At 34.5% G+C, this 15,256-nt stretch overlaps 1 protein-coding gene across 8 annotated transcripts in view; it reads right to left on the bottom strand.

Annotated features, from left to right (window-relative positions):
* APAF1 (apoptotic peptidase activating factor 1) overlaps positions 1-15,256 on the bottom strand; it is a 104,501-nt gene that overhangs the window by 83,780 nt on the left and 5,465 nt on the right. For all 8 annotated transcript variants that reach the window (XR_010383179.1, XR_010383180.1, XR_010383181.1 and 5 more), the window contains exons 5-10: positions 7,970-8,153; positions 4,894-5,006; positions 4,666-4,797; positions 3,081-3,319; positions 2,507-2,674; positions 1,651-1,782 (exon numbers count right to left, since the gene is read on the bottom strand). Coding sequence is in view for 5 of the 8 variants with exons in the window: in XM_064491617.1 (XP_064347687.1) it covers positions 1,651-1,782; positions 2,507-2,674; positions 3,081-3,319; positions 4,666-4,797; positions 4,894-5,006; positions 7,970-8,153 (968 nt within the window). In the remaining 3 variants the exon portion in view is untranslated. The remainder of the gene's footprint in view (positions 1-1,650; positions 1,783-2,506; positions 2,675-3,080; positions 3,320-4,665; positions 4,798-4,893; positions 5,007-7,969; positions 8,154-15,256) is intronic.

Below are 15,256 nucleotides of genomic sequence, written 5' to 3'. Positions count from 1 at the left end.
AATTAAAATTTCTCATACACTGCTAGCAGTGATGGAAATCAGGACACCCTTCTAGAAGACAGTTTGACAAACTGTATACACCACTTACCCAGAATTACACTTATAAATGTGTCCTAAGCAAGTAAGTCAGATAAGTATGCTTAAGCAATGTAACTGTCCATCAACCAACTGAACAACCATAATGTAGCTATATAAGTATGTAGCTTTACAAATTACATCATTCTATATAAACTGACATAAAAAGATAACCATGAAAAAAAAAAGATATAAGACTACTTCTATTATGATCCCATTCTGGTTTTAAAGAACAAGTGTGTGTATCTGAGCAGCAAAATGATCCAGCAAAATACACACAGAAGCATTATGTACATCTGCAATGGTTGTGATCTTCGTTTTCTTCTTTCAGTTCTTCCCTAAACTTTTCCAATGAAAATTAGCCATTACCTTTAAAAATTAGAAATAAAGGCTAAAAAAGTAAGAAGAAATTGAATTCTGTCACACTACCATACTATCAAGTTTTTAAAAAGATGCATTGACCCAGTAATTTCAGTTCAAAGAATTTCCAAAGGAAATAATACAGGTGCAAAGACAAACAAGAATGTCCATTACAGCATCATCAGGGGAAAATAACTGAAAACAACCTAAATGTTCAATAATTACAGTTTGGTTAAGTAAGCAGGGCACAGATATTTACTGGAATACTATCATTCCAATGTAGACTATTAGATGTAAACTGTATTTTGCTAGGTGAAGGAAAAAAAACAGGCTACGACAGTACACCTTATTTCTAACCAAGAGATGATATACCTAAGCATAGAAAAGTTACTCAAAGTACATATAGTTTTCCAAAATGTTAACATTTTGAATAGTCGATAGTCATCACTTCAAATATTATCTACGTGTTGATGATTCCCAATTTTTATCTTTAATCAGTAATTTTCCCCAGAAATCCAGATTCACATTTCCAAGTATATACTCAGTATTTCCAGCCAGGTGTCTTAATATATTCCAAATGAGTCCCTAACCTTCCCTTCATCCCCCCAAAAATACCTGTTTGATCCACGGATATCCCCATCTCAACTCACAGCAACACTGATATTTCCACCGCACAAACCTGAAGTCATTTTGGACTCTTACAACGCACATCAAATACATCAGCAAATCATGATGATTCTACCCACGTATCATCACTTTCTCTCTCCTTCTATGCTTTGTTCTTCTGAGCACTTACTACCCCTTGACATAGTATATATTTGTCCCATGTCAGTCTCCCACCAGAATGTAAATTCAATGAGAGCAGGGACTTAGTGCCTGTGGTATATCCTTCATAATGAAGGACAACACCAGTACATAACAGGCACTCAATAAATTTGTTGAATGAATGAATATACTTTCCCACCTCCCATTTCCTTTTAAAACTTAAAAGCAAATCTATACCACCCATAAAGGATAGCTACAGGTATGAAGAATGAATCTTTAAGTTCATTTATTGCAATTACTAAGGTACCTTTTGTCTACTGCAGGTAAAAACAATAACAAAAACAAAAATACTTACATACGTTACAATCCTACTTTTAGCAATAAAATTGTAAACATAGGACAAAATAAAAGTGAGATAAAAGAAAATAAATTTTAAATGGGTCATCTTACTTTGTGCATATTAGCACTGGCCATGTGATAGGCCAGAAAATTGTACCAATACATGCAGTCCTCTTGATCTGGTGAAAGAGTATGTAGCCGGCGATGTCTCTGGAACTGAGTGATTATCTTCTTGTGTAGATCCTGAAACCCAAATGAAACATTTCAGAGGACAGAAATAATTACATAACATAAGCATCACAGAAACTCCAGTTTCCAAAGCTATTTAAGAATGTATAGAGAGTCTCCCCACAAGATGCTTATTAATCACAAAAGGAAAAAATAATTAAATAATTTTTAAGTAACTTTACAGTGGAGAGCCAAACTTTACCAAGTAATCAATGTTAATATCACTGATAAGACATATCAATACCCTGATATGATGCACTGAAAAGGACACAATAGCATTTCTGTGGTGTTATTGCCAAAAATATATGAACTCGATCTAGTCAGGAGAAAATATCAAACAAATCCAAACTAAGGGACATTGTACAAAATAACTAGCTAGCACTCTTCAAAAGTGACCATAAAATAAAGCTGAGGAACTTTCATAAATTTGAAGAAACTAAGGAAACATGACATTATGATGCAACATGGAATCCAGAATTGGATCTGAAATCTCAAAAAGGACATTAGTGAGAAAGCTGGCGAAATTCAAATAAAGTCTGTGGATTAGTTAACAGTATTGTATCAAGGTTAATTTTCTGGCTTTGATAGCTGTATTATAGTTATGTAAAGATGTTAAAACATTGAGGGGAAGCTAGGTGAAAGGTATATGCATAGAAACTCTACTATTTTGCAACTTTTCTGAAAGTCAAAAATCATTTCAAACTTAGAAGTTAAAAAAAAATGTACAGAGTGCAAGTACCTGAAGCTGGCTGCGATTCTTCTCTGTAAGGAAATCTACTTGAAGATCATGTAGATAATAAAGAAATGATTTTCCATTCCGATCACAGAATAAGAGAGACTTATTAACAAACTCCTGCAGTATATCTTCAACTTCTTCAGTTTCCATGTCCCAGAGAATACATAACACCTAGAATCATTTTAAATGTATCACATTTAATGTATCACATTTAATGTATCACAATGCACAATGACCACAATCACAGACAAGATGTTAACACACAGAAAAAAATATTTTAAAGCCCTGAATAATACGTGCATTTCATAAGCTCAAATAGAAAACAGAAAGAGTTCTAAAGAAGTCAGATGGTTCTCCAGCTTCACTAGAACCACTGAGAAATAGGTAACTCATTTGAGTTCAACACTGAGACCTTGATGGAAACTGAGAGCAGTGGGATTTCTACACCCTCCACCCCACCACCTCAGTCACACAGGTCTTATAATTCCAATATTCTCTGTAACAACATCCTCAGTACTATACCAAAGGTTATATGCCATAAATACCCAATAACAAGGATTGTTGGTCCTTCTATTACCTTTGTAGGTACCTTAACATCCTTCTGAAGGATGGAAAGATCTGTATAATAATCTTTGATGTCTTCTCTTAGCATTTCAACGCTTATAGACATGGCTTCATCCAGAGCCTCATAATCGTAAGATGAAGATTTCCTTATCCTCTTAAATTGCTTATTTTGAAGCTGCTTGAGGTAGTACTCCCAGCGGTTGGGAAAATCACGTAAAAGTGCACCAATTAAAGACACTACAAGAGGAGAACCTAAAAAAAAAAAAAAAAAAGTCATTGTCTTAATACTGCCTCTTTCCAAATTACCACTAAGTTAAGAATCAGTTTATTCTTAAACAATTTCTGCTGCATGCTATCCAGAGCCTTAAAATATTTATACCTCTTTAGGTATTCACTTTAGGTATTTCTTCTAAGGAAATCATTAGAAATGAAAAGTACTTCATTTAAGGATATTCATCGTAGCACTATTCACTATTTTAATAGTGAAAAATCTTAAATAACAGGGAAATGACTGAAAAAAATCATATTTTAAAGTCCTGAATAATATCTGGTATATAATGTATCATAACATTATGCCACTGGTAAATTATTTTCAAAAGACATTTAATGACATGGGAAAATGCTCAAGATTTATTATATAAAAAGGACAAGATTCAAGATTATGCATTGTATTATAATCTCAATTTTTTTTTCAAGATTTTATATGTCCTAAAAGACTAGGAGAAATACTCTCAGGATACTAATAATTATCAGATTATGGATAATTTCTATTTTTTCTTTATCATACACACTTCTTTAAAATGTTTCAAAATGCACATGCATCACCTTTATAATGAATACAAATCAAGTCATAAAATATCATAAACTTAGGGAAAAAAGTCAATTAACTCAAAACCAAGTATCTATTTCCTGGCAGAAAGAAAAACAAGAACTATTTACAAGCAGTAACAACGAGGAAAAAATAACCTTAAGAGTTGATAGATTTGACTTTATACAATTTTAAATTTCTGTGTGTCAAAAAAAATACCACAAAGGAAATTAAAAGGCAGACAAAAACTAGGGGAAAATATTTGGAAAAATATGACAAAGAGCTAATAGTTTCCATAGTTATATTTAAAAATCAATTTAAAATATTTACATCACAAAAGAAAAGTGAGTCAAAGGTAATTTCTTAAAATGCAAATATTCAATAAACAAGTAAACTTTAACTTCACTAATAAAAACTGCAAATTAAGCAGACAACACTTGTTTTTATTTATCAAATTAGAACACTATTTTTATAAAATCCCAACCAAAAAAATTTAAAGCTCTGACTCTCACATATTATATTTCTTATTCTTTGACAACAGAGGTCACATCTTCATCTCACCCTTTTCATAACATATAGTGGGTATTTGTTAAATATTATTTTAAATAATGAATGAGTAACAAAGTACTATTACCCATTTATGGTATCAGAGAAGAACCTAAAACACTAAATATTCTAGTAAAGTTTTTGGATGTTCATGAGTTAAACTGTCATGTTCATTAGCTTACTTTTTCAAAAGGGTAAATTAATATCTCTATAACCCCTTCAAACACAAAATAAGTAATTATACCTTTACACTCTTTTATAATACTGTGAGCTTGTTCTGGCAAATCTGCTTTCTTCATATTAACAAAAAGGGATAAAATTTCAAGTCCTTTTTCTTTTCCTAAGCCACTCTCCACAGGGACTACATATTTAGGACCTGTGAAATCACAAGACATAGTAAGTAATTTGGTATGCCACATACTTAAATGTAACTGAGAACATAAAAGAACTATTAATAATTAATAACTCTTACCCATTACTGAGTCTGTAACACTCTTGTCTCTGGTTGTAAGAAGAATCTGACACTGATTGTCAAAAGCTTTTAACACCCAAGGATCCCAAATATCATCCAAGATCAATAGAGACCTAATGAGAAAAAACTGATTTGAGTCACTAATGACATTTAAGTTTCATTAAAAAAAAAAAAGAATGCCACTAGGGTTTTTTTAAATTTACAAAATTTTTAAAAAGTTAAGAATAAATGTCTATCTCATTATTTTTCCTTTTTGATATCCCTTTCACAATATACTGATAAGGAAAAAAAATTAGAGACTTTCCCCCTCCCCTTCCATCCCAAATCACTATGTACTAAAGCTAAGTGGCTTATAAAGAGAGAACTGTGTAAACCATGTAAGTATTAGAAACCAGCTACCTAGTGTCTAAAAAGAACTATTCAAATAATGGGATTTTTCCAATTCAGTCTTTAAGCACCAAAACCAAACAAGAATTGGGCTCAGGTTAGCATTAAAATGAATTATAAGACAATGACAATATTTGACCATTTTTTACCTACGAAACTAGAAATTTTGTATGTTCTGACCTAACAGGAAGCACCATCAAGAATATCTGATACACTAGTGGATTTTTTTTCCATCTAAGAAATCAGTTTGTTTATTCATAATGACAAAGAACTTCTGTACCGATTCTTGATTGGTCCCTCCGAAAACTTTTTTAAACTCACCAGAACAAATGGAGGAAAAAAAATAAAACTAAAACCTGACAGCATAATTATCCACTAGCATTGTTACCTGAATGGTACATTACTTCTGTATACTACAATAAAAAAAAAAAAAAAAGACTCCAGAAACATAAACAGGTTGGAAAATTACAAAAGTATAAACCAAAATGCTGCTGAAAAACAATATGACTGGCTTTATATGCCATGGTCTGATACATCTGAGAGTGGTTACACTATTTTCCTAAACAGAAATCACTGTTACTTTGCAAAGTAAGAAAGATGAACAAGAAAAGAGGGAATGGCTAATGGTCTCAATCCTATTTCTCCAGGAAAATGGATACTAGTGACTATCAAGGGGAGGGGGAAATAACAGAGAGATCTGGAGGAAAAAGAAGCCAGAGAGACGGGAACTTGCCCTCTGTAGTGAGTGTCCATTGTAATCACTAGGAGGCTTTTTCCAAAAATTATTCCTCTGACTCAATACTCTGATATTAATCCCCTTACCAATTTGAGAATCACTGCTGTACTCAGCCACTGTTACATATGAAAGTATACTGCATCATCAGGTACACTGGGACATTAAAAAAAAATTCAGAGCCAATACCTAATGCTTGCCCAATTTACTGTTACACACACATGGAATACTTCATTCATCTCTGTACTGGTAGCACTGACCTGGAACCCAGCACAACACTCACTGTTGGTTAAAGGAACAAATGAAAGAATGGCTGCTAGATCACAGAAATCAAACTGTTGACTAAATCCCTTAACTCTTAAACACAAACAGCAACTAAGCTGTTGTCTCCCTTCTGGCTAATGAAAATTGTTGAATTTTCATTATGTGTCTAGCACATTCAATATTGAATAAATAAACTATTGAAATAAACTCTTCAAGTACATGGAAGTTGAAGAGTTACATGTGTACCTAAAACTAAAACAACACAACAAAAGGGTCCCATTAAATAAATAATCCTTCCTGTCTCAGTCTTTTATCAGTTGCCTACATTTATTCTCTCTCTTGTTCTGTGTTTATCTGTTAGAAATAATGGATTTAACCTTTTTTATGAGTGAGTTGTATTCCATCGCATATATATGCTACATCTTCTTTATCCATTCATCTATTGATATGCACTTAGGATGCTTCCATATCTTGGCAATTATAAATAATGTTGCTGTTAATAAGAGGGTGTATGTATTTTTTTGAATTAATGTTTTTATTCTTCTCAGTTATATGCCCAGGAGTGGAATTGCTGGGCCATATGGTGGTTCTATTTTTAGGTTTTTGAGAAACCTCCGTAGTGGAGGTTTTCCATAGTGGCTGCATCAATTTACATTCCCACCAACAATGTACAAGAGTTCCCTTTTCTCCACATCCTTGCCAGCATTTGTTATTCGTATTCTTTTTGATGATGGCCATGCTGACCGGTGTGAGATGATGTCTCATCATGATTTTGATTTGCATTTCCCTGGTATTAGTGATGCTGAGCAACTTTTTATGTTCCTGTTGGCCATCAGCATTTCCTCTTTTGGAAAAATGTCTGTTGAGTTCTTCTGCCCATATCTTAAATGGGTTCGTTGGTTGGTTGCTTTTTAACTGAAGTACAGTCGATTTAAAATGTTGTATTAGTTTCTAGTGTACAGCATGGATGGACTTGGAGGGAATTATGCTAAGTGAAATAAATCAGATAGAGAAAGACAAATACTGTAAGATATCACATGTGGAATCTAAAAAAATACAAGTGAATATAACAGAAAAGAAACAGACTCACAGATATAGAAAAGGAACTAGTGGTTACTAGTGGGGAAAGGGAAGAGGGAGGGTGGAGGATGGAGACAGAGGTGGGAGGATTAAGAGGTACAAACTATCTGGTATAAAATAAGATACAAAGATTTACTGTACAATAAGGGGAATATAGCCAATATTTTATAATAGCTATAGAGTATAATCTTTAAAAATTTGTGAATCACTATATTGTATACCTGTAACATAATACTGTACATCAATTATACTTCAATTTTAAAAATATGATATTGTAAACTAAATAAATTTCTAAAATGGTTTAAAAAAAAAAGAATGAATAGATTTAAGGTAAGAAGGCTGCATCTTCTAGCAAAGACTACTGACTAACTCACCTAGCTAATAAATATTTTTTGAGCACCTACAATGGTACATAAGAGACAACATGGCAAGTAGGATGCAAAGAAGGCCAGTGGCAGACACTTTTTTTTTTATGAGAGAGAACAGCAGGAAAGCAACAGTTCTTTGTTAGACCCTCTATCCAACAACAAGAAAAGGCTACAATGTTCTCAAGATGTTAGTAGTGAAGTCTCATTGGGACTTCACATACCAACTAAATGCAATCATCTGTACCTTGGATGCTTGCGCAGCATCAGAATGCGGAGACGGTCTTTAGCCTCTTCAATATTAAGTGGAAGCCTCTGGGAGAAACTCTCATCCTGATCCAACCGTGTGCAAAGATTCTGCAGTTTCATCAGAAGCCCAGATTTGTCTTGCTTCCCAACTGAAACCCAATGCACACCCCCTGGGAAACAAACTGGTGAGGAAAAGAATAATAAATTTAAGGCTTCTGAACAGGAGTCCTCCTTTGAAAGACTTTATAGATAAGTTCTGATTTGTTCCAATCTTTAATCTCATCACATCTTCAGCTTCTCTCAATTCAGGGTATGTATTTTTTTTTGTAGGGTATTATTGAGCTTTACAGCCTGAATCTAAGAAAAGTTGAAAATATGGAGAAACTGAAGTTTGGAGTAAATCTGCTGCCTATCAGTAAAATCTTATCAAACAACATTTCAGTCTTTGTCCTATGTCCTCAGTGATCACTGTACAGCATTGTTTCTCAACCTAAGCACCCTGGACATTGTGGACCAGATTATTCTTTGTTGTGAAGGACTGTCCTGTGTATTGTAGGATATTTATCAGTCTCCCTGGCCTCTGTCCATCAGATGCTCCCTCCTCAGTTACAACAACCAAAAAAGTCTCCAAACTTTGTCACATGTTCCCTGGGAGGCAAAGTCACCTCTGACTGAGAACCACTGATGTCCAGGAACACCTAAGTCACTCATTATGGTTCTCATATAGAGACTTAAAGAAGACGCTAGGTTCAAGCCTGGCTCTACTGCTTACTAGCTGTGCAGTCTTTAGCAAATCACTTAATCTAGGTCTCATTGATTGCACTAGAATAGGACTGTTCACCCCCACCTATTTCAGAGTTTACTGTGAGAAATTAATGATATAAAATGTGAATTTGCTATGTTAAATGTGAAAGGTTATAACAGATAGGATTATTAGTGATATGAATCTGAGAGTACTTTACAAATATTAAGCTTTGAACACATAAGCATGATATAAGGATAGCCATTATTATTACTGTTACTGTCAACTGTAATCATCATTTTTGTTAATTAAGTCATAACATCTTAAAACACATATCTTTACTTACACATTATCGGGAGCTAAATATCTTTAGCTTTTATATACTATACTTTGTATAAATCAGCTCTATATAGATAGAAAAAAATGCAAGAATGTGAAATATGAGGAATAGTAGCGTTAGATCAGACCAGTGGCATTAACCATATTTAAATTATGTGGTTATACAAGTATAAGAAAAAGCAAAAAATAGATACAAAGATAAATGAATTACATTATACCAAAGGGCAATTTATTTACTGGTATTCACAAATAAGTACAAAGAGAAATCACTACTTAAAAAATTCAAACAACCAAAGAAATATTTGCATATGTGCAAAGATCTACTTATGAAAGATATTTACTGAGCACCATTCTAAGAACTCTATATGTTAATCTACATTTAATCAGAGTGGACTATCAAGCAGACACTATTACCCTCATTTTACGGATGAGGAAACTGAGACATAGAAAGGTGGAGTAAATTGTCCAAGGTTACACAGCTAATAAAGCAGAGGTGGGATTCAAACCTCTAGTGTCAGTGCTCAAATTCTAAACTAGCCTGCCCTCGCAAGGATATTCACCACAGCATTATTTGCAAAAGGGAAAAACTGGAAACACCCTGCAATGTTCATCTTAACCTCCTCTTCTACTGCAGGCTTCCAAAGCCTGAAGCAGGTCGAATGGAGGAAGGGGAGAACACTATAAATGAAGTTTGGAGTATTAAATAGGACTTACATTTCAATTGATGAAATAAGACTTTTTAAAGACTTCAGGTTACCTGTACACTCTGAACCTGTACAAGGCTAAGGAAAGAATCAATCCCAGAGAAGAGTTTTGAACAGGCAATGAAAGAGTAAAACTGTTTTCTGATTACACCCTACAAACTCCAATGCAATGGTTACACATCCACTAAATAAACTTGGTAAAATTGCCAAGGTTTATGATCATGAATTTCAATTGCAACTCAGTTGAGTGATTTTCTTCAGCAAAGAGAAAGAAAGAAAGTCTGGATGAAGCAATACGGAACAAGAGGAAAACCTACTCCATCTCCTAGCACAGAGAAGGAATCAGCTTTTACCCAAGATAAGGAGAGAACTAAAGAACCAAGAGAGTATGTGCTAAGGAGCAACTTAATGATGGGCAATAAAACTGTAGGCCCAAGCCTAGGAGGGGGCTGATGGGACAAACGTTGAGGATATTACGGAATTAATGGGTAAGGCTTGATAGGTCAGAAAACTGTAGCGAACTTGAAGAACAGAAGAGACGGAGGTAGGCAAAGAGTGGAACAGAAGTTTTAACATCAAGATATCAAAAGTGGTAATGTTTCTGGTAATGCCAAGGACCAGGATCTAGCCTGTGATCAGTGAAGCATACGGTTGCAGAGGAGTGAAGAAAATGGTCACTACAGATAAAGAGGTCAAGAAACTGACAGGGCAAGTTTTTAGATGACTCATCCACATGGATATCAAAATCACTACGAGTGTCAACAAGAAAAGAGCTTAAATTTGTAACTAATAAAAACAATCATCAATGAATGAAATGGTAATAACATAATTGGGAAAGGTTAGAAAAATGAACCTCAAAGGACAAAGAATTTAGCTGGAGAACGGAATATTAATAGTCTGGATGAGGCAACAGAGAGCAAGGACAGTATCCATCCATTTCCTGGTGCTCAAGCATATAGAATATAAAGGGAAAAAAAGTTGCCACACCACTGAAGAAAGCTAAGGAAAAAGTGGTATCCTCAGGGAACTGGCCAGTTTCACGTAAGGAAAGGAAGTAAACACTCTAAGAAGGGTTGATGATATAGAGGAGTTTCCTGATCACAGAGGAAGAAAGTCTAGAAGGTATGGCAAAGGCTTGGGAATGAAAGAAGGGGACCTAGATCAGAACTTGGCAATGAACTGAGTTATGTAACATAATGAACTACATGAAAATCTAAAAAGATAACAAATGACCAGAAGAGAGAACACTGCAGTAACTGAAGTAAAGGCAGGGCTGTGAAGCATGGTTTAATCACCAGTGCCAATGTCTTAGAAGAAGGTAAATAACAAGTCCCACGCTTTACCCCTGAAAGCTTCCTGAAGTCCTCTAGGCTTCCTTTAGCGTAAGGCAACAGTTATGAAATAGTAAGTATCTGAGGCTTCCTTTAGTGTTATAGCTATATTCTGTGTGTGTACATGTTTGTACATGCAAAGGAAAAAAAAGTTTGGAAAAACTCACTCTAAACTACTAACCATGATTATTTCTGATGAAGAATTTAGGAGAAGGGAGAGAAGGCCAAGTGAAAAGAATTTTTACTTCTTTTTAAATGAAAATACTACTACTGTAATATTTAAAACAAAGTTTTAAGCTACCTATTCCTCCTAAGGTATATTTTTAATTTGTGCTTCCTATTTAAAATTTTATAAACCAGGATTAAAGATAAGACAAAGACAGTATCCTGATTAGCTATTAAACTCTTCAGATTTAAATTTAAGTACCTATTATCTACATCAAAGGTCTTTCTTTCCTAAATTTAAAACTAAACTAGGGTATTATTAACATATGCAAGAAAAATAAAACACTATTAGCTTAAAAAAAAAAAAAGAAACAGAAACAGTGGGGAGAGTATAGTTCAGTGGTAGAGTGCATGCATAGAATGCATGAGGTCCTGGGTTCGATCCCCAGTCCATTAAGAAAATAAGTAAATAAATAAACCTAATTACCTTCCTCACAAAAAAATTAAAAGTAAAAAAGACAAACAGACCAAAGGACCAACTGATCTGCAAATCTCCTACCATCACAATAAGACATTTAAATACAGAAGCCTTAATTCCACATTACAGAAAGAATCTAAACATCTTGACTATGAGCACAAGAGGGAGCAATTTAGCCTTGAATGAGGTGTGTACCTATAATTCATTCAGAGAAACTTAATCAGGGGAAAACTGCCTTTATTTAGAGAAAATTAACCCATCCTATTTTCACATGAGGTTTATCCACACAGCAGTTACTAATACAACAGCATCAAGGAAATCTTGGGAAGGAAGTAAGCAAATAGGCAGACAACCTCTGGAGAAAACTTCTATGCTTTAAAAACTCAGCACTCAAATACAATTGTGTGAATGGCTTAAAAATATGTCAACTCTTTACAATTTCCCTATCAAAATAAATAAATAAAGGATTGAACTTTCAAGAGGAAATTGAGTTTTTTAAAAATATATAGGCGTAAGTAGTTAAGAACTTAATAATAGTCTTTAATTTACACCAAACACCACTCTAAGAAAATTTCTATAGGAACCAGTTTTAATGAAGTTTGTATACTTTCAAAAGAAAAAAAAAGTTTTATACTACAATTAAATGACAAAAAACTAATAATCCTGTATTTTAGAATGGAAGTGAACTACAGAGATTAATATTTATCTTTGGAAAAGTATCTACTCTTAAACTAGTAGATATACAAAAGCAGACTCCAAATGGATTGAAAGGCTAAATATGAATGGTAAGACTATGAATAGGACTACTTAAGAAAAAGCACAGATTAGAAAGAAAAAAATGGAATAATTGGACTACATCAGAATTAAAGATTTCTATCAAGGACATTCAGGACAAAGTTAATATCGATGCTAAACAAGGAGACAGTATTTACAAAGTCAAAAACCAACAAGACCTATTATCTAGAATATACAAGAAACTCCTAAAAAGCAACAAAATGGAAATCCCAATGGAAAAACAAATGATATCAACAAAATTTATAAACAAGGAAACCCAAATGGCTAAAAACCTTTCGAAAAAATGGTCAAACTCAAGTTACCAGAGAAACGCAAATTAAAAGACATCACTTTACACCTGCTGGCCTGGTAAAAATTGCAAAGCTGGATGATACCTAGTGTCACTAAGAAAGTGAGGATGTAAGCGCCCTCATATGCTATTGATGGGAATGCACAGATGGGAAGACAATCAGATCTGATATTTGTATATCCTGTAACTTAGTGACTGTGTTCCTAGCTACATATACTCAAGAAATTCTCACTCCTATAAAAGTTCAGCCCAGTTTTGCTGGTGCAGCAGAGCTGGAGACAATTTATATATCTGTTCACTAGAGAATTAACAATACAATGTATTGGATGTACTCCATGGAAGGTAGCAATTAAATATAACGAACAATACACACAACAAGGATAAATCTTAAAAATATAGCATCAAGAGATAAGATACAGAATAATACTAACATTTAAGCAAACTTTAAATATTTGCGTATCAACAACATAAACATCTTACAAGAAAACAAACATTAGACATACACCTACAAAGAACATTCATTAAATACATTAGAAAGATCACCTATGGGGAGGTGATTCTGTGATTTGGTCTTCTGACTTGTCCTGGCACACAGCTCTAAAACCCTTGTAATTTCCCAAATAAGAGCCAGAAATATCTTTTGCTATAATATTTAGTTTTGTTTCCAGTTCCTGAAATTGCTCCAGAGTACAAAAGTGAAATGGGTGACTGATGTTATTCATGTAACAAGCCCCTTTCAACTCCAGCTGTTTAAGTTAATAAAGTGGAAAGCCCCTAAATAACCTAAGATGGGGGCTGGTTGCCGGGGAACCCATCACTTGATTGGAGTTGGAACTTTCAGTGCCACCTCCCAGACCTCCAGGGGGAGGAGAGTGACTGGAGAATGCATTCAATCACCAATGGCCAATGATTTAATCAATCCTACCTATGTAATGAAGCCTCCATAAAAACACAAAAGGGATCACCTGGGTTAGTGAATACATGAACATGAAGTACAGGGAGATGCATCCAGATAGTGCACAGAATCTCTGCACCCCTTCCCACATATGTGCCCTGTGCATCTCTTCCACTTGGCTGTTTCAGAGTTTCACTCTTGTGTAATAAACCAGTAATCTAGTAAGTACAGTCATCAGAAGCACAGGTAACAACCTGAACTGGCAATTGGCACCTGCAGGGGTTGAGGGGCCGAATGGTGGGACTGAACCCTTAACCTATGGGATCTGATGCTATCTCCAGGTAGACACTATCAGAAGAGAGTATGACACCCAGGTGGTGGTTAAAAATTGCTGGATATGTGGAAAACTCACACATCTGGTGTTAGAAATGAAGTAGTGTTGCAGTTGTGTAGAGAAGACACAAAGGAGGAGTGTGTTTTCCTTTAGAGGAGGGAAAGGGAAATGAGAATAGGAAATTTTTAAAAGGAAATAAAGCAAGAAGCTAAGTCTTATGTGATAATGCACTGTGAACTGAAGAATATGATTAATGGAATCCTCTGTACTTGAGATCTCACTAAAGCATATGAGGGATATGAATTAAGCTCACTATGCACTGGACAATTGCTAGCATCTCTGATATTTCCTCAAATTAGTTAAAATCTATTCTGAGACCACAATTTATAAAATTGTTATGATTCCGGGGTAATTAACTCCATAAGTTGTTGGTCAATTTTAACCCTGAAGATTGAAAACTCACTCCAATAATAGTGGTTTAAATTGCATTAAAGGGCATACTTTAAAACCTATAAATTGGCATATTATAAAAATATATTTTAAAGGAAATTCATCATTATGTTGAAAGGAAAACCCATTTCTTCACACAAAAGGAACTTAAACCAATTTTATCCTGAAATATCCTTGGTAATTAACTTTGCAGTAGAGCTAAAAACGTGAATAAATAAAAACAAATCCTTGGCCCTGAGATTTGCATGGAACTGAGTCCTGGGAAATTTCTATATGACAAAGGAGAAAAACCAGGGTTTAGGAATTGGGCATACTTCTGACAAAAGTATGATCAATACTGCTGACAGAGGCTGTGAAAGTAGAAACAAAGCCAGGGGTGTACAAAAGACATGCCCTAGCCTCTGTATTTCTAAATCTCTCAGATGCTTACTATTCTTTCCATTCAGTCATCTCATCATAATCTGCCTTAACTGGTGACTATGTATTACAAACAAAAAAAGTTATAAACAATTAGAAGTCAGGAACTATCTTTTTAAACCACCCAGAATTCACTAATAGATGGAGGCAAAGACTGAGGGAGCTGTACAATTACTCCCGACAGGGAACACTGAGAGCCTATCAGACTCATTAGCATCAGCAGTACACCTGCCTAATGTCCTAAACCCTCTTTTGCACAGTATGACCTTGCCTACTCCAGTAACTACCCAATACCCTTTCCACCTTCCCTACTCTTCCATCCTTGCCTAGTCCATCTGGCGAACTT

This window comes from Camelus dromedarius, chromosome 11, assembly GCF_036321535.1.
Source record: "Camelus dromedarius isolate mCamDro1 chromosome 11, mCamDro1.pat, whole genome shotgun sequence".
NCBI lineage: Eukaryota > Metazoa > Chordata > Mammalia > Artiodactyla > Camelidae > Camelus > Camelus dromedarius.
The sequence above is the reverse complement of the archived record's forward strand: the minus strand, read 5'-3'. Positions and strand labels throughout refer to the sequence as shown.